The 20010-nt window shown below is 40.9% G+C and overlaps 1 protein-coding gene across 1 annotated transcript in view; it reads left to right on the top strand.

The window, feature by feature from the left end:
- LOC117451129 (syntaxin-1B) overlaps window positions 1-19548 on the top strand; it is an 82087-nt gene extending 62539 nt beyond the window's left edge. The window contains exons 5-10 of the mRNA XM_034089251.2: window positions 510-583; window positions 1839-1947; window positions 2979-3052; window positions 5697-5834; window positions 5912-6022; window positions 10436-19548. Of these exons, the coding sequence (XP_033945142.1) occupies window positions 510-583; window positions 1839-1947; window positions 2979-3052; window positions 5697-5834; window positions 5912-6022; window positions 10436-10516 (587 nt within the window). The 3' untranslated portion in view covers window positions 10517-19548. The remainder of the gene's footprint in view (window positions 1-509; window positions 584-1838; window positions 1948-2978; window positions 3053-5696; window positions 5835-5911; window positions 6023-10435) is intronic.
- Window positions 19549-20010: the final 462 nt, after the last annotated feature.

Below are 20010 nucleotides of genomic sequence, written 5' to 3'. Positions count from 1 at the left end.
CCATGGCCCGCCCTCCACCCCCGGTGGGGATGCCCTCGCCCTCATTGGGGCCCCTGCCCGCTCCTGCGGCCCCCTTCCGACGGCCCGTTCCATGGCCTCGCCTGCGGCCCCACCCTCCTCGGCCCCTGTGGTGCTTCCTCCCGGACGCGAGGATTGTGTCCATGGTTGAATTCTGGGGGGGCTTGTGTAGTGATCACTGATTGACATAATTCACTTATGGAACTACGGGTTGGGGGTATTGTTCCGCACGGACAAATATGTTGACTGTACCTACTGTGTGCCCTCCTTTCTTCTTCCCCTTCTCTTCCCGGGCTTCAAGCCGACAACATGTGTGTTTCTGATGCTCAATAAAGCTAACTTTGTACCTTCGATGCACCGCCTCTGACTCCCGTCTCTCGGCACTACATTATAGACATTTGACATAAGGGAAGCAAATAAGAGAAACCTTACAATCCAACATTTTCTAAGTAAAAGCATGAACTGAAATGTCCAGTGTGATTTCCCCGCAGCAATCGAGCAGAGCATCGAGCAGGAGGAGGGGCTCAACAGATCATCAGCGGACCTCAGGATCCGCAAGACACAGGTCAGACTTTTTATTACACTTTTACAAAAAGCTCTGCTTTAAACACATTTGTTAAAAAAAATTATTTAAGTTGTGTGTTCTCTGTTCATGTCCAAGCTCATACTATAAGCAAGGTGTTTTATTTCAATAATTTATTATATTTTAGAAAAAAACAGACCAAGTATAGTTTAATTATAAAATGCCTTAAGCTTGGGAAACAAGGAGCACAATTAAGTATGTATGAATGAATACAAAGATTTAGATTTTCTCTGCCCACTTCAATTGTATTTTTGTCAAACGAAGATCTAAATCTACTAAATCTACTAATCTAAACAAATTCACTCTTAATAAAGAGTTCACTCTTAATAAATGATAGTTATAAAAGGAAATAGTAATGTATTTTCACCTTTGGTTGACTGATTTTACGAGAAAGACTTTGATATATTAAGTTGCTGTGACTTAAAGAAAACAACACACAGCTGAGTTTAAAACACACACAGATGTAAGAGGATGCAGTTTGTGACCCTGCAGTATCCTGCTCTGTCATTGGCTGCTCCCACCATCAGTCTGCCCCCTGGTGGATAAGAGGAGAACTGCAGAATCGTATACAACACGCACACGCACACACAAACAAAAAATAGTAATAATGTTGATCAGAAGAAAATTAATCTGTTGTTATTGTAATAATACAATTTAATAATGAAAAAATAATCCTTGAAGTCATTTGAATAAAGTAGAAGTACAAAAGGAGCAAGAATAAGGGCAGTTCCTGTTCCTTCGATTCTTTTTCATCAATAACTAATCTGCAGATTATTTTATAGATCAATGGTGTGTCAACTGTGAGAAAATATATAAAAATGTTAATTACAGCTCATCAATATCCAAGGTGAAGGCTCTAAATATCAAAAGATTCACTTTAATATGATATAAAATGAAGAAAAGCAGCTGTATTTTAGAGGCTTTTAAAGACAATTGTGTTCTAAAATATTTCGCGATATTGGAGCTGATTATGTATAATTACATATTACTCATTATGTGTTTGTGTTTAAAAGCTAAGATAAAAATGAAGGTGTTATTTGTTAAATCCTCCGAAATCGGTTTGGCTGCTCAGAAATGTGTCACGTGGTTTCTGTTTCTTCAGGCCTGAAACTGTCTTCATCATATATTGACTGTTTGTTTGGTGTATCAAATGCCAGAAAATCGTCGCCCCAAGTGTCTCAGAGTTTGATTTGATGACTTTAAATGTTTCGTGTTTTAATTATTTGATAACCTGCAGCACTCGACGCTGTCTCGTAAATTCGTGGAGGTGATGACTGAGTACAACACCACGCAGTCCAAGTACCGCGACCGCTGCAAGGACCGCATCCAGAGACAGCTGGAGATCAGTGAGTACACGCAGTACACAACTCACATACACAGTAGGCTACACAATATACCATGTACTGTTACTGCACACAGCTGGAGATCAGTGAGTACAAGCGCTCCACAACGAATACATCCAGTACAAAACGTATACAAAGTGTGGTAACAGCAGGGAGATCAGTGAGTACACACATTGCATGACTGTTATACTCAGTACACACAATATTCAACATACACTTTAAATGTTGAACAGAGAAAACACAGAAAAAAACTAAAACATTTCTTTCCATCAAACATGTTGTAACAGATTAAAAACAAAAGCAAACTACATTTATTTAAATCTAGCTTTATCAGATGAGCCTTTATTAAACAATACTTGAGGGGGGTTAGCCAAGGTTCAAATGTCCACATGAATAGACAAAAGCAGCTTTAATTCAAGCTACAAAATACAATTTAAATATTATATTTCATGAGATAATACGATTCAATTAACCTCAGACGATGTCTTCATATCATATTAGGTGAACAGGCTCATAAGATCAGAAAACTGTAGAGAAAATCTAAATGTTAGAAAGAGAGATACAGATGTCTTCGTGAACTAATAAGGTAAAATCTGTTTTTATAAACTTTCCAGAGTACATTTAAAATATGTCATGTTATGTAACGTCAATGTGATTTAGAGTTTTCTCGGGTTTTACATTCAAGGAATTTGTATTTATCCATACATGTAAACACAGTAAGAGAAACTAAGGGTAACATAAGCTAAATTCTGAAAAATAATATTATGAAATAAAGTGTATATAATAAAGAAATATATACCAAAAGAAAATACAAAATATGAGAATACAAAATATATATTTCAATTAATTAAGTTATAAAAACTAATATACATATGCACACAAAGTGCAGTTTCTTCATGGTTTTACAAGACACCAGTTTCTTTTTTTATTGTTATTTATCAAAATATTCAACTCTTCTCCCAAGCTTTGCAAATAAGACCTGGTCAAAAGAAATGAGCATAAATGGCCATTCCCTCTCTGTCTTCTCTCTGCAGCTGGGAGGACCACCACCAATGAAGAACTAGAGGACATGTTGGAGAGTGGCAAGCTGGCCATCTTCACGGATGATGTAAGCATCGCACCTGAGCCTCACTGTTGCCTGAGCCATTCTGCGTCCCCTCACCCGTTTTAATTGGGATGCAGAATCGCCATGAGGTGCGCTGAAACATCAAGTGAACACGGCCGTTGCCACATGGCATGTAACAATAGGATGATGCACTGGGAAGCTTTTATTTTGACGAGTCAACTAAACATGAATTACTGGCTCGCTCAAAATAAAAGCTACAACATGCATGCACCTCTACCTCTGGCCCGAGCAGATTGATCTGATGGTTGTGATCTGGTCTGTAACTTAACACTGCGCTGGAAATCTTCACATTTCACGCTGAGCCCCTCAGTCAATAACAGGTTTACAGCCGGTGTTAAGTTACTCTACAGACAGGTAAGTTAACTCGGACATTTTGAATGTCAGAAGAAACTGGAGGCCAAGTCAGCACCACATTTTGCACCAACTTAACCTTTAGCGTAATACTGGAAACTGGTTTAAACCTCCAAAACTGCGTATATCAACCCCAAATATTTTACTTTGAAAATCTCATTGACTTTGTTTACTTACTGCACATAGGGTCGCAATATCAGATTTTGATGTTAAGAATTAGAAATGCCGATCATTATCGGCCGATATTCACTCTTAATAGTGTGATCGGTGCTCTCTATAAAGGGCGATCGGGAGAGCCGATCAGATGACTTAAATACATCTCTGTGCAAGCTCGCCAAAATGGCTTCACCAGTCAGGCAGTTTTAGGTGTCAGAAAAAGACAATAAAATAGCGATATGCAACGTGTGTGAAGCAGAAATCCTGCAGCTCCCCCCGCTGTGACGGACCGGTGAGCGTAGCGACACACACACTAACGGCCCCTACACACGGCGGCGTGCGTTACCGCTTGGCGGTGGGCGTGTCTTGAGCTTGGGGAATCAACGCGAGCAGCCCGACCAACAACCAACCACATGAATGTCCCGCCCCAGACATACAAAGCAAAGCGTTCATGCTACATCCATGCTGGCTAAATATACTGTCTATGCTTGCTAGCTGTCCATTCAAACGAAGTACACTGGATATAAACTCCCCAAACAAGCGAAAACCTACCAGTTTCCCCCACTGTCTCTGCCACCTCCCTCCATGCCTGGCTCCTCCGGTTTGTATCCCTGTATGTTCCCTACCGCCACGATCATTTTCTCCTCCTTTTGTTGACATATGGGAAATAACTGCGGTCTGGCTCTCCCAACATACACCCGGTTTGATTGGCTACTGCTTGTACTGTCAGATTTACATACGAGGGATTTGATTGGCTGACGCCTCCGTCGAGGCGGCAAAAGTAGAACATTGCTCTACTTTTGCAGCGAGCACCTCGAGAGAAGCTACGCTTTACTACCAGAATGCAGTTCGGCGAATCGTGACGTCACCCCATTCAAAGTGAATGGGTAGAAGCGTTGAAGCGGCAACGCACGCCGCCGTGTGTAGGGGCCGTAACGGTACGTCCACACAGCAGCTTCAGAAGAATCTTCCACCGCTTCTCTGCCCGTTGACTTTGAATGGGGATGACGTCACTTTGCCTCGCTTTTCGCCGAACTGCATTGTGGGGGAGCGAAGCGAAGATTTCCAGGATGTCCAGGATTCAAAAGTTGAGCAATGTTCAACTTTTGAAGCTGAGCTGGAAGCGCCAGCCAATCAAACACGTGTATGCAAATCTGACAGTAGAAGCGCTAGCCAATCAAACCGCGTGTAAGCAGGGAGAACCAGACCGCAGTTCATTTCCTCATATTCCAAACGAGAAGTTACGGGAGCAAATCACCCGGTTCTTTACGACCAGAACTATTAACGGGATACAAACCGGAGGAACCAGGCATGGAGGGAGGTGGCAGAGACAGTGGGTGAAACTGGTAGGTTTTCGCCTGTTTGGGGAGTTTATATATATATATATATATATTGCTCGCATAAAATCCCCGGGGTTTTTTGCTTTGTATGTCGGGGGCGGGAGATTCATGTGATTGGTTGTTGGTCGCATTGCTCGCAAAAAATCCCCAAGCTGTCAGACACGCCCAGCTCCAAGATGTTCAAGATTTTTGAAAAGCTGCTGTGTGGACGTACCGTAAGAGTTAGACCATTACACATAACTCTAATTTTGTGTATATTATTTAAATTATATTAAAAATCAATTTTAATGTCACAGTTATCAACACTAGTATATCACAATACATTAGCATTATGAATATATTCCTAAATATTCCTACTATAGTAGTATTTTGAATTTGATACATTATCAAACATTGGATATCAACAGATTTTTGCTTTTGAACATTATTAAAGACTTGGATATCAACAGGTTTTTACTGTTATAAATTATCCAAGATTTGGATTCATGCAGGTTTTTACCTTTAAACATTCTCAAAGACTGGAATATCAACAAGTTTGAACTGTAAGCACTTTTAAAGACTTGGAAATCAAGAGGCTTTACATTTTGAACATTATACTTGGATATCAATAGGTCTGATTTTAAAGAGGCTTTATTAATATGTTCCCAAATGTATAGTGCTATTATTACCTATAAAAAGCATGTATATGTATGTTTATTTTATTTTATTTTAATTCAATTTATGTTTTCTTTCACTTTAAAGATGTCAGTGTAAATGAATGTTTGTGGTAAAACCTGTAGATCAAAATGGACTCTCAGATGACCAAGCAGGCTCTGAATGAGATCGAGACCAGACACACCGAGATCATCAAGCTGGAAAACAGCATCCGCGAGCTGCACGACATGTTCGTCGACATGGCCATGCTGGTCGAGAGCCAGGTTTGTGACGTGACATTGGGAAGTATGTGCAGCATTGTTTGGAAGTCTTCTATAAAACTGTATACATATGTTTTTAGGGAGAGATGATTGACAGAATTGAGTACAACGTTGAACACTCCGTTGACTACGTGGAGCGAGCCGTATCCGACACCAAGAAGGCCGTCAAATACCAGAGCCAGGCCCGCAAGGTAACATTTTCATCAGAAAAACATAACAACTGTGTCTTTAGCATGCTGCAGGAACGAGCCCTAAAACCAAGAACGGGTTAGCACCTTAGCACTTCCTGTTCCATTGTTTAAATTGGGTTTTTGTTAGATGCCTGAAAAGAGGCCTGGTCAAGTGACGTGTTGCTCTACAACATGTAAATTCACCACTCAACTTCCACCAAGTGGCTAAATGAGAACACTAAAAGTCATCGTGCCAAATAGAGTGTTGGTGACAAGACATCATGTGATCATGATATAGTCCCTTTTTAGCCTAACGTTAGCATTTAACCTTTGATGATTCAGGGAGATTAACCTGATTGTTCTTATTAACCAGTGGTGAACCGTCAGGGCCTTCAAGGTGTTCAGAGAATACCCTGGAACACTCAGATAAAACAAACAAAAAATCGATTTCATTAAATAAATACATTTGAATAGAATATAAATTAAAGAGCAATTTGCAGGTTTTTTCTTTTACTACATTTATGCTTAAAGGTGGGGTAGGTAAGTTTCAGAAACCGGCTCGAGATACACTTTTTGTTATATTCCATAGAATGCTCTTAACATCCCGATAGCAATGAATATTTTAAGTGCTTTGACAAAAAATCCATTAAAAAATGTCATCTGTGGAAGCCGTGGTACTGTAAAAAGTACAACCAATCCGTTTAGCCAGCCTTCCATCTCGTGCACGCACAAATGTATCTCGTGCCCTCATTGGGCGTGCATTGCAGCAGTACTTCAATGACTCGCCAGCAACAGGCGGCCACTTTCACCAGTCTGCTGACGTCATGTGCGCGCTCATGTGTGTTGGAGGAGGTGCTCTGTAAGGAAGTCTGAAGGAAGGGGCGGATTCTTTTCGGCTGTGTACTTTCAAATGTTAGTGCACTCGAGCCGATTTCTGAAATGTACCTACCCCACCTTTAACCTTGCCTGAAAATTACAATTAAAAAAGTTAATGCAGGATTTGATATGTTTTACAAGACATAAGGGCAGGAATTCAGAGGGAACGGAGCCGTTTTGAGCTCTGCTACTAAAAACTGCTTTTTTGTAACGTCATACATCAAACGCGTCATAATACGTCACATGGGGGAGCAACTTTCTCTGGCTCCTTCTCTGCCTAATCATCGAGGCTATGGGATTAGTTTTGTATCTTAAAGATAAAGCAACACTTTCTCAGAATAAAGCAAAACTATGAGTTTAAAAGAGAAAAAAACTGAGTCAAGCAAAATAAAATAAATTTCAAAAATAAAACTATAATTTGCAAACAAATCATTTGTGTAATCATGTAAACTATAAGTCTTTTTTCTTTGTTTTAACATAGGTTTTTGTTTGCAGTTCTTGTTTCTTCTTTCTCAATGATCAGACTTTTGCTCTCCCTGCAGCTCTCTCGTTTGCCCTCCCTCATTTTTTGTTTGAGATTTTGACTCAAACGTCCCAGGTGGGCGGGACTTTCAGGGGTGCGTCCCCATTGGCTACTCAGTTTTTGAGTGACAGCCCACTACACCACAGATTAAACAGTGCAACTCATGCAGCAACTCCGGAGTCCACTCGGCCACGTTAGTGTCGGTGTCTCCTGGGGAGTTTCATGAACATATCGGACTTATCTTATGGATTGCTGTGCATTACACTTGTGTTGTGTAGTTCATACTTTATTCCAACTTTAAATATTGTAATACCTGAACTGTTGCTGCTGTTCAATAATTTCCCAATTTGGGATTGATAAAGTGTCTGTCTATTTATTTTATAGATTAAAAAAACACATCTATGTATTTTCAAGCTAAAGGTGATACACAATATAAACTGTATACTATTATTTTTCAAAGACATGTTACATTTCCAAAGCATATATTGCTATGTTTAGGACAAACAATTAAAGACTGCTTTAATTGAACAAATTCTGCAATATAAAAGTGGCAGATTTGCTTTATGAAACAGACCAGACCTAGGCTGCATACCAACACAATTAGGACCATGCTCACATCTTACTGTAGGTCTGAAGAGCTGAAGCATTCATACACAATACAAACTGTGTTGTCTCGTTCTATATCCTGTGAGAAAATGATATACATTTAGCATTAAAAACTCAACATACTATTCCTAGCCTGAGGAAGATATGAATAATCAACAGATTTGAATGGAATCTCTAACATGTTCATGTAGAATAAAGACAAAAGAGTGATTATACAAATTACATTTATTGAAATTTGAACCAGAAGATGAAGTCTCAAAGAATGTTTTAAATGAAAGGACATAAAACAAAAAGGTGGATAATAAAATAATCCACCTTAAAATAAAATAAAATCTATTAAATGTAAAGACATTTGGTCAAATGAAATGACACTGAGCCAGTGATAACAGTAACGCCAGCGTGGATGAAGCTGGTGCAGTTCTTTCTTCATGCCCCCCCCTCCGTGCTGTCCCCTCAGAGGAAGTGGGAAAACACCACACCACGATGGTGATATGATGATATGATCAATGATCCACACTGTTAATGTGAGAGGAAGATAAATGTTTTAGGAAATGAAAGATATGAAGTTAACAAATAAAACACAGCTCATGGACGGTAGGTTTTCCTACAAAGTTAACTCAGCCTCCATTGATTTTCATATCAAATGAGCGTGTTAATAAAATAAGCTATCATGGCTTATACTTGCATATCTAAACAGAATCATGAAAACCTGTTGGCACACGAGTCCGTTTGAGTGTGTGCGCCGGTGTCTGAACGCTCACTCACTGCTAGCTATGTAGCTAACTGTTATGCTGCGTTCAGACCGGAAGCGATGCGATGTTTGGGGGCGGCGTGATTACATGTAAAGTCAATGCAGAGACGCGATCAGACGCGAATTCTCTCCGACGGCGCGCATTAAGCGGTGGACGCGGCGCGAATCACGCGATTGAGGCGATTGAAGGGGGCCGCGCCAAACGCGAGAGTTCAATTTTTTCAACTCGGGCGTCAAATTCACGTGACGTGTTCTCGCGGTAGCCAATCAGCGGTGAGGATCTCAGCCTGCTGTTACTGACGTTCAACCAGAACACATCAGCCGTTAGCTGTTAGCAGTTAGCACACAGAGATCACAGCTCCTCATATCTGTTCAGAAACTGGACAAAAGTTAAACAAGTACAAACCACAGACTGTCTGTGTCATGGCGAATACAGTCGCTGGTTTATTTATGTCTGTAGGCCGTTGTTATGAGTGTGAAGTGAGCATAACAACGTTAGCTTAGCCTAGTCGACCCAATCTCCATTCAGAAAACAAGCATTTTAAAAGGTTTTTCGCCTGCCGTCTGTCTGCAGACTTGTCAAAGCATTAATTCATAGTTTTTACTAACCGTTATCAGTATGTTGTTACGTCGGCATCATTTAGAAATTGTGTATTACAATTTAATCACTGTAAAATATGTTCATTTTGTTTAGTTGTAGCTCCCGAGCCAGCGCGTCTTGTTTGGCTTTTTTAATGTGGAAGTAAAATGTCTTACAAAAACAAACGCCAGATGTCACTGTAGTGTATACTTCTGTATATATTTTTGAAAATCTAGTGTATACATAATTTTCCTACACATTTATTCACTGGTGTCTCTAACCTGCAAGTTGCTCTTTAAATGAATAAATGAGAATGGTATCTGTGTTGTTGATCTGTAATATTACAGTGTTACGTTGATTTGTTTGTCCTTCTCGGACCATGCTCAACGCATTTCAGTGGTTTTGTGTTAGAAAAGAAAGCAACCAATCAGATCTTGTTCTGGGTCTCTGGGTAGAATATCCTTCACCAAGGTATTCTACATCCTTGATAGAATGCCCTGGCCGTTGCACTGAATGAGAGCGTACGTTTGGACTGACAGTTTGATCAACCAATCATATATTGATTTGTAGCCAATGGGCGTGTTCTTTCAGAGTTCCCCTCGGTTCCAGGGTATTCTAGAAGGCCCGCTAGTTAACTGGCTCGAGACAGAGGATCTAGATGAATGCGACGAAGCAATTCATGCCGTTTTATTGTTTTTAACGTTGAAATGACAAGTGCAACAGGTGAAGATGATAATTTTGCGGAATTGTTGTCAGTACCCTTTTCAAGACGACAATTCAGTGAAAAGACGGACATTATAATGGGGGGGAGGTGTGTGTGTGTGTCTACAGAAGGTCCAGTTGTGATAGACACGGTTCGCGACTGTTATTAACAAATGTTTGTATACCACACATCCTATTTTCTTCAATAATCGAAATTGTAACAGGTAAAATCACAGTCTCTTTGTGGAGCAAACCAGGCTAATGCTAACTTTAGGGTAGGACTAAAACACGAGTCGCCCCTGCACTTTTTTCATGCGGAAAGATCTGCAAATTCCAGAAAACATTCCCGCAAAGAAAAATTATTCACAGATCTGCATCTCTTTTTTTTTCCTGCAGAAGAAGATCATGATCATCATCTGCTGTGTCATCCTGGGCGTCGTCCTGGCGTCAACCATCGGCGGCACGCTTGGCTTCTAAGACGCTCCGCCTCTTGCCGGTGTGACGACCGACACGACAGACCGTCTGACCGCCAGCAGAGAAGAGAAACACCGACGATAACAACACAAAAACTTGAAACACAAATGCAAGACAGATAACCAATCAGCTAGGGAGAGATAACAATCCAATCACTGATAAGAGGAAACACCATGGGGTTGGGTGGGGTTCAAAAAACAAAGACAAAAAAAACACAATAAAAATGCCATCACATTATAGCTGACCTAAATACATAACGCATACAAAAGAGGGTGCAAATAAGCCTACTATTTATTACAGCTGTACATGTAAATGTATTGAACATATGAAGCAACACGTGGGTTAGCTACCTGTAAAAAATGATGACCTAGAATATGACATTTACTTGTTTGTTTTGCCTTTTTTTGTTCTTATTTTTTTTAAGTTTCTTTCTTTTCTCGGGAGTCTCCAAAGACAGTAACGGTGACTTGCTGCTGGGTGTGAGTTCTCCGGGACGAGCATTCAAGAACATTTGTTTGTTCATTTCCTATCTGTATTTCCAGCAGAGGTTTTGGAACAGAGTACGTTATGAAAACGTCAACGAACACATTCTTAATAAATGTGCTTGTGTTGCCCCTCTAGAGGGCGTTCAACTCTGAAGGAGATACATGTTATCGGCTCCGTCAGAACTTTGTGGAGCTCTGGAACTCTGCGCTACATTCTATAACAAAAGGTTCCTGAACAGATTAGGTTCCGAACGCTGTCAGTAATGCTGGAGTGTTATGAAAACGCTGTCAGTAATGCTGGAGCATTTCGGAACGCTCGAGTGTTCCAGAATGCCGTCCCGAAAGACACGCATCCGCTGGCTTTGGTAGAACCAACTATGTCCCCTTGTTTCTGAGAGGGAGGGACCAACCTCACTCTTTAGACCACCTCTCATTGGTTGCTCACTCCTGTCATTCACCCTAGTCAGCCTATTATGAAATGAGTTGAGACTGGCAAAGCCCGACCTGCCACACCCAATTTATAACACATGAAGAAAAGAGCGTGACACACAATGTACGCCAGTGAGGGGTGTCATTGCAATGTGGCAGGTTTCCAATCCAAAAACCTCCCCGTCCTGTCACATCGAACCAACCAAAGAGCAGGGGGAGGGCGGGCCTCTGTTGTTTTGCTGAATTCGACTAGAACATTTGTTGTTTGACTGACAGGTGAACGGTGGGAAGGACGGGGGTGTAATAGAAGGAAGGCTTGAAGGAGGGTGGGAGGAGACGGACGGTCAATCTATGCAGTTTAGATAAGAGGAAGACGACATGTCCCGCCTCCCCCACCCAAGATAGCCAATAAGGATCGAGGTTCACGTTACCGCACCAAAAGGCTCATCACACTGATCACTGTAGAAATATCGCAGTCAAAGCCAGTGTCATCTCCAAACTGTCACAACTGTTCTTCCGGATGATTCTAAAAAATGAAGAGAACACATTAAAAAGTAAAGAAGAAAAATGAAATAAAACGTAACATTATGAAACAAATGAGATGAACATTTCGGAAAACTCTAAAAATGCTGGCGTGCCCTGGTTACCTGAGTGTCGTGGTAATATTGTTGCGTTTTTGTTTTATTAATGGGGAACGTTTGTTGCTTCGTTGTGCTGCTGTTTTAGTGCGTGCGTGACGTGTCCCGTGACGTATCGGCCTGACATCATTTAGCGGTTACTGTTTAGTCTGTATGGTTTGATGCATTCACCTGTTTCCTCCCAGCATCCCGACACCTCATGCCTGAGTGTGTGTTTGAGGTTTGTGAAATGTGAAATGTGATTCACAACATTTTAATGCCTGAGTTGCACCAGTGCTACTAAACAGGAGAGGCTTTTCCTACTGGGGAGTTTCCTCTGTGGAAGGTGGAACATGTGACACACACACACACACAAACTCACTTGCATGAACACCTCTGATGTATACATTTTACACACAGGACACACTGGATATACTCCCCCTAACATTTCACATTTCCGTGTTACATATCATGCCAGTGCTAGTGTTAGACTTTGTCACTTAGCATGCAATAGCGTTAGCTCGTGTTACGTATAGATAGATCATGTAGAGCTGCTAGTTGGAGGGGTTTTTTAAAGACACTTTCCGTGTGTTCAGACCAGTGTTGGGGAAAGAATGAGACCTAAGAAATAATACGGGAAGTTGATTCTTGATCTTGGAAATAGTAGTTTGACAAAATAATCTCAACACGCTTACTAACTTTTTAACTAGCTAACTAATTTTGCAAAGATAATCAATCTGCCGATGATTGTAGAATGCTAGTTAGATTATTTGGTCAAACTAGTTTAATTTTAAGTAGAGCATTTTGCTTTCCATTGGCTCCTTCACTAAGGTGTAGCAATATACAGAAATTAAATTATTTAAATTATATTTACAGTAGCGTTAGCAATAGCTGTTAGCAGCACGTCTGCTGGAGAAGACAACCTCGACACTGCTCCAGATTGGGACAACATGCATTTGTAGTTTTGTACAAGCATGTTTTTGTTTCTTAAGTGTGGTCTGTGTTGAGAAGTGAATGTGTGTGTTGCCCTAACCTGGACACAAGGTTGTGTTGAAAATGACTGGAATAGGGGGTTTAAAGGAGGAAGGTTTGTCTGAGTGAAGGCTCTGTGATACGTAGGTACCTTCGTCTCTGTTGAGGCTTACCCTGGATGTTCCAAGGAAGAAAATAAGTTCCACAGGTCCTATGGCCCCCAGCTCAATTTAAGATATTGTTACCTCCACAGTGGCTGAATGAAATGTTACCTATCCATCCATCTCTCTTCAATCTTTTGAAAGTTGAACTGCGACGATAGCCCTGACCGATCCCTTACAATGTTAGTTTATATCAAGAACATAGGGCCATGGGAATGTAGGTGTGACCCAAACAGGGTAACAAATACCACCTTACATTCCACAAAATAAGTCTACACTCAGTGTCAAAGCAATAAAGTCAGTTTGTAGAAATTAACATTTATATTACAGAAAAAGTGGTAACTAGCTAGCTAGCTTTGTGTGTCTGGATTGTCACCCCAATGTCGAGGTTTACAGTTGCAAAGTGTTGTTACGTTTGGTAAAAGTCCTTTCAAGGAATCAAAGGATAATATCTGGTTCTATGGATTGAAAACAAATACCTTTGCAACTCTCTTGCTCTGGAAAGCTTCGCTATGACAGGAAGTGTGCGTTGTTTATCACGTTAGCCTCTTTGTCCCAGCTAACAGTACTTCTTGCTGCCAAAGGCAAAGTGTAGGCACTAAGGAAGTTCTCACTGCTTTGTTGTTGAATATATTGTGTGTTTTCTTAGAAGTCATAAAAGTTAATAGCGCTGTTAGTTCTAGATGTCTGAGATACTGTATTACTAGTCGCTAGTTTTAAATGAAGAGCGAGGTTTGGAGAAGAGTGGAAGTGGGAGTTTTCATTTTATTCTTCCCAAAACCAAAACTTCTTTGTGCACCAAAGCTTAGCAATCACCCCTCCAAGCAGCAAAATCCAATAGATGTTTGTTCCAATAAATTGTCGGTAGATTTAGAATTTAGCACTTTTCTCTGCTGTTTTGTTGTTGAAACATTCATGGCAAGTGTTTTTTAGACTGTAGAACAGACGCTGTCCATACATGGATATCAAATAATGTGTGTAAATCAAACACAAGTATGATTGGTGTCTTTGGATTTTGGTAGTGGTTCATCTTGGAAATGTCAGGCATGTATTGAGGGATTTGAGTGACATTTCACCATTCTTCGTTAAATCATCATGTCAGCTGCACAATATTAGATTCAATCACGTGTTCTCAATGGTCGACGTCACGGTCGTCGTGTTAGTCTTGCAATGGTTTGGCGGTGGATATAAAATCAGCAAAAAAAGGATGCCGTCGTAGCACCAGCCAGCTTGATGACACTAAAGTGTATTTGCCGTATGTGTGTATGGGCGTGTCTTTTGGTTGTGTGTGTGTTTTCTGTAAAGTCAGCCGCCATTCCTCTTGGAAAACCATAATTAAACAACTCTGTGAAAGTTGGGTAGTTTGTCCGAGTTTTCATCCCCCAACCTGTCCTTTTGTCTTCCCTCTTCCTGTTTGTGTTGTAGCTGTTTGGTTGTACTAAAAGACAATGTTGAGGATTGGGAGTCTGCGCCTTCCCCGCCCCAGCAGACCCTGCCCAACCCGTTGTGTGTAATAATGATAATAATAATGATAATAATAATAATAATAATAAAAAAGGCATGCAAAAGCGTTGTGGAGTTTGCATGATGGTGTTTTTTGTACCCCACCCCCAACCTGCCCTCCATGTCGTGCACTTTACCGCTCATGGACCTGACTTTGGTTAGCTTGTTAGCTAACTATTTTACTTGCTCCTTCTTAATCTGCATTCTCAATTTTCTTTTCAATCTAAACTCACGTGTGCTCTGTTTGTAACATTGTTGGAACAGTAACTGTATTTTTAGGGTGTTTAAGAAGCAGTTTATATTTAAATGTGAAAGGCTACATTTTCAAATACCCTCGACTTCAGCCATCCTGCTCCCCACCACATCAACCGCCAACCCACCTTACACACCTCAACTGATCTGTGTTTGCATTTGTGTTGTTCTTTTGTGGAGGAATCGTCCCCTCAACTATTTATTATTGTAAAAACCCTTTGCCTATGGGCTGACCTCCTGCTGCCCCTCCACCTGGCCTCGTGTGTGTGCAGCATGCCTCCGTTCCTTTTCAGTAAAACAAGTTTGGTGCTTAAATGCGCGAATGTGTGTGTGTGTTTGTGATTGTTCGGAGCAGCACGAGTTTGTTTTGTTGTGCGAAGCATCCGATCGCAGGTCCACGGGTTGAAGCTGTTTGATGAAATCCACATTGCGTGTTTTAAAAAATTGTGACAGATGGGAAGAGATCAGACATATTTATGGTCGCCATGATCACTGTTATTATTATGTATTTGTTCAAATTCAAACCAAAGCGTCTTTTGCCCTCCCCGCATGTGTTCTCAAACGGTTCGCCGCTAATATCAAAGAGCACAACACGAGTCAAGTTTACACAGAGTCGTTCGTCACAAATGGTGATCAAATAAATTTAAAGCGAAACTATACAAATATAAAAGCCCAGCCACCCAGCCACTACCAGCCCTCACTGTATGTTGGTCTGTCCACCATTACATTGACACAATAGTAATCTCACGCCACAACAATGATGTCTGCCTCCACACCCCTTTCCCTTTCTCCTTCACCTGTAGACGTTAGTGTGTAAAAACAATGACCCATACTCATCTGTTAAAACGTTAGCATATGTACACTTCTCCTCCACTTTGAGGCATTTACAGAGACAATGGTGGTGCTTTCTTATTCTACTTATTAATTGCTGTAGTTCTTGTTATTTTGGTGTTATTTTCTGTATAGCTTGTTTATCAGTCTCTGTGTGCACACTGCAGGATCAATGCTTCCCTGCAAGGTTTTGCTGGCTAGCTAAATGGCCTAACTAGTCACTAATGTCCACAAAAATAACAATGAAGCAGTGCTAGCTAACAATGCTACTCGATTTCTTTCTGCTGCAGGATTCATTACCTCTACTGCACTTTGATGTAAAAGTGAATATAGTTGGTTTAAGAGGTGTTTTGTCTTACAACAACCTGGACAGCATTCTTAATCCTATGGACTGCTCATTGACCCCCAAACTGGGGTCAATGAGCACAACACTGGTCCTATTTCTTTGCGGGGATTTAGAAACTAGGCTAGCAGATTTCCACCAGCTATCGTTGGCAAATAATGTTGCATAAATGAAATAGTTTCTCTTACACTAATGTGCATATCCGCTTCCAAATTATTGTGCATGTGCACTAGAGATAAAGGATGTTTTACTGTGACTAGTAAACCCTTCAGTGAGCATTTTCCTGTGTGTGACAGAGGACTGCAGCCTTGTCATCTGTAGTCACATGTAGACAAGAAAATATATATGAATCTTACATCAACATACTGCATTTCTATTACTGTGTGTATGTGGCTCTGTAGCCATATTCGCTTCTCCTGGCTGTGTACAGTTTCTGTCAGGGTGGGGTGCAGAAAGCAGGAAAAAATCATCTAGAGAGAGTTTGGGTGCGACACAAGGACTCCAAAGATTGATTAGCCGGTAGCCACATTAGATCGTGTGTGGAAGTAAATGGGCATTTTGTCAAACACACATATTGAACAATGACTTCCTTTTGTTTGAGGTCGCATGTGTGCGGGCTAAATGCGGCTATTTCTGAAAAATTAACTTTCTTCAGTTTGAATCTGCCCAACGTGTGCAGAGGCGTGTCTGTCTTCCAAGTGTGTTATCAACAGACACCGACGATTCAAGTTAATGGTGCGTTTTCTTTTTGTTCCTCAATTGTCGGACGATTAAACTCTTCTCTACGATGATTTTTGTCTTCCTGAAACATTTTCAAAAACCAAAACCTGTTCCTAGTGCCCTGCTCTGGAGGATAAAATGTTTATTTGTTGTCAGCTGTGATATTAATTGTTGTTTCTGATGATTTTATTTTGACGCTGCACCCATATGTCTTTCTACTCTCCGTCGTACAAGACAGTATTTCCTTTGGAATCAGTGTTTTTGGGGAGGGAGGAGTCAGGGGGGGGGACATGAAGATAGACCCACATGGTCTCTGCCATAGCAAGTAAGAAAGACACTTAAATAAACATTGTTATTATCATTATCATTCTTAATATTATTATTATGATTATTACCATAAATGACAAATTAATTGCAGTAAAACATTTGCAAAAACCCAGAGGGAGAACGAACGGCTTCACACAAAGTGATCAAACATCTAAACTTTAAAAAAGGGAGGTTATGACGATTCTATAATAGCAATCATTTAAAGAAGTACAAAAGGAGTTATGTTATCATAAATAATAAGTAGTAATATTGAATATTGAATGCTCGCAATTTTGTCAAACTGAAACTGGATTATTTGTGTTATGTAATTATTGTAAATAACTTCAAAGAGAGAAAAAATGACTTGCATGTCTATGTATAAATCTACTGAGATATCTATTCCCGTCAAAGTTGACACGCAGTTCGATCTCTGTCCTTTTTGCCATTTTTGTTCTCCCCCACCCTAAAAGTATTTCCCGCCCTCACTTCCGTGTCCCCCACCTCCACAGCCCTTCGATTTTTCCCACGTGGGAGAGACGCCAGCAGAGAGACAGAAAAACATATCTTCCAGCGTGTTCGTCCGCCATGCTCAGCTCACATGCTGCGTTTAGGCCCAACCGCGGAAGAAAATACGTACAATCGTGTTTTTCCATCGAGAGGCACTGTCACAGTCTTTTTTTAAAGAGCCCTTTAGTTCCGTCTAGAAAAAAAAGGGCAGAATATATTTAGACGGGAATGAAGAGAACTTGTTTATCCGCGGGAATTTTGGGTTTGAACGCAGCCACCACCACACCACCGCTCATCACCACAGCTCCGGAGGATCCACCCACTGGCTCCTCTGATGAAAGTGCTTCCCTCCATTATAGGAAAAATTAACCCCGCGGCCCCTGATCACTTAGCGGGTTCTGATCTCTTTCTTTCTCTCTCTCTGTCTGACTTTTAGTCTCTCGAACACAGCTAGCTAGCCAAACGACAAATCTATAACTCATTGCCTGCCGTGTTCCCCAGAGAAAAAAATGCACCAGACTTGTCCCCTGCCAGTTAGTAGCCGAATCCGCAGAAATAGTCTGCACACACGTCAGACTATGATTAGTGTAAGCAGCTCCAAGGTAGCGACTAATTTGTTTATATGGATGCCATGTTGCTTATACCCATCGAACAAGCCCACTATTTCAAATTGTGCAGGAAGTCGCTTTTAAAAGATCTTTGTCGTAACACTTTCATGCTAACAGCAACAAGTGCCACAACAATGGAAACACCTGAGTTGCAGTTGAGAAGCGTTTTAATGCTAACATCTCAGTTTCATTGGAAGTCAATGGGCGGAGATCATTGGCCTTAAAGTGCTTTTGGGAAAGGTCTTAAAACCACATCACGTGTTACTCTTCAAACCACCCCAGTCTTCTGTCGTTGCTCCATCATTTAGTTCTCACCCAGTTCCTGGAGGAGGTCTGAGCTTCTGTTTCTCAAAGGCGTCAAAGTGCAAACAGGAAATTGGATTAAAGCTACATTTGCGTTCGTGAAAAGAAAATGATCTTCTGGTTTTTTACCTTTCAGGCTTCAGAATGTAGTTCAGACCAGAGTCACGCCTTCGATGTGTTTGAGGAACACGGTGCTCGAGTCGCCTCCTGACTTTCGGGCCCTGGTCTCTAGCCTCACACAGGCCTACCGTAACAAAGCGTGCAATATTCAGAGAAACAAAAAGGGCTTTCTTTATCATGCAGAGGCGTTCAAGGCCCTGGACCTCGTGCAGGAACTCGATTTAGAAAACAAAATCCAGTTTAAGACCTTCTGGAGCAACAACAAAGAAATGAAATGAAAACCCCAGCAGATGCATGGATAATAAAGAAAGAGGGGGGGAAATGGCAGGCAAGAGACGGCAACAAATATTTCCAAAATTTAAAAAAACTAAAAAAGAGGGCAGGGCCATCGCTCTGCAGACGCAACTTTGACCGGAAATGCAACTTGTGTCCCGTTTTTTTTGTGTGTGTATGTGTGCGTAGCGTAATGTAAAGCGATCTGTCCCCCCCTCCCCTCCCTCCCCCTAAAAAATACCCCCCCCCCCTGCAGCCCTGTCTCCCCCTCTCTCGTACTGCTGTTGGCTGTTCTGTTTAGTTCATGTGACGTGCCAGTATTCCCCCATACTTTACCACTCTCCCAATCTCTCTCCCCCCTTCTCTCTCTCTCTCTCCCCTTCTCTCTCTCTCTCTCTCTCTCTCTCTCTCTCTCTCTCTCTCTCCCCCCCTCTCTCTCTCTTCATGGATCTTTAAGATGACAACTCTATGCAGATGCTGTCTTTTATAAGTGTGTCAACATTTTAATTTAAAATAAAAACTTAAAAAAAAAAAAACCCTGACAGACATATTGAAATGATAACAAAAAATGAATAAAGAAAAGGATTGTTCAGTGTACTCCTGTTTCCCGTCTCGTGTCTTTTTATTACATTTCACAACATTTTTTATTTTATTTTAAAGATTGTTTTAGTGCAACCATTGCCTTTATTGTAGAGATAAAACTGAAGCGGGAAAACATGCGGCATGTGGTCCCGTGCCGCATTAGACGCGATATATCCATTTGATAACATTTCATTATAGTGAAATTGTCTTTTTTTTTATCGATGCCACACTTGAGGCATTATTGGCTTTTACATTTTTCTCAGTTCACAGATATGGCATACATTTAGTGTTCCTAAAAAAAAATGGGTATACAGAAAATAAAAATGAATATTTTCTAGTTTGTAGGATTAAATGAAAATAATCTACAGTGCGAAGATAGTTTTTGTGCGTGATGCATAACTTACATAATTAGCATCACTTTGCAAGTTATTTTACCCAAAACACAAACTTTTCCTGGTCTCACAAATGAAGTTTGAGGAAGGGAC

This window comes from Pseudochaenichthys georgianus, chromosome 8, assembly GCF_902827115.2.
Source record: "Pseudochaenichthys georgianus chromosome 8, fPseGeo1.2, whole genome shotgun sequence".
NCBI classification, from domain to species: domain Eukaryota; kingdom Metazoa; phylum Chordata; class Actinopteri; order Perciformes; family Channichthyidae; genus Pseudochaenichthys; species Pseudochaenichthys georgianus.
This window is presented reverse-complemented; position numbering and strand designations above follow the sequence as displayed.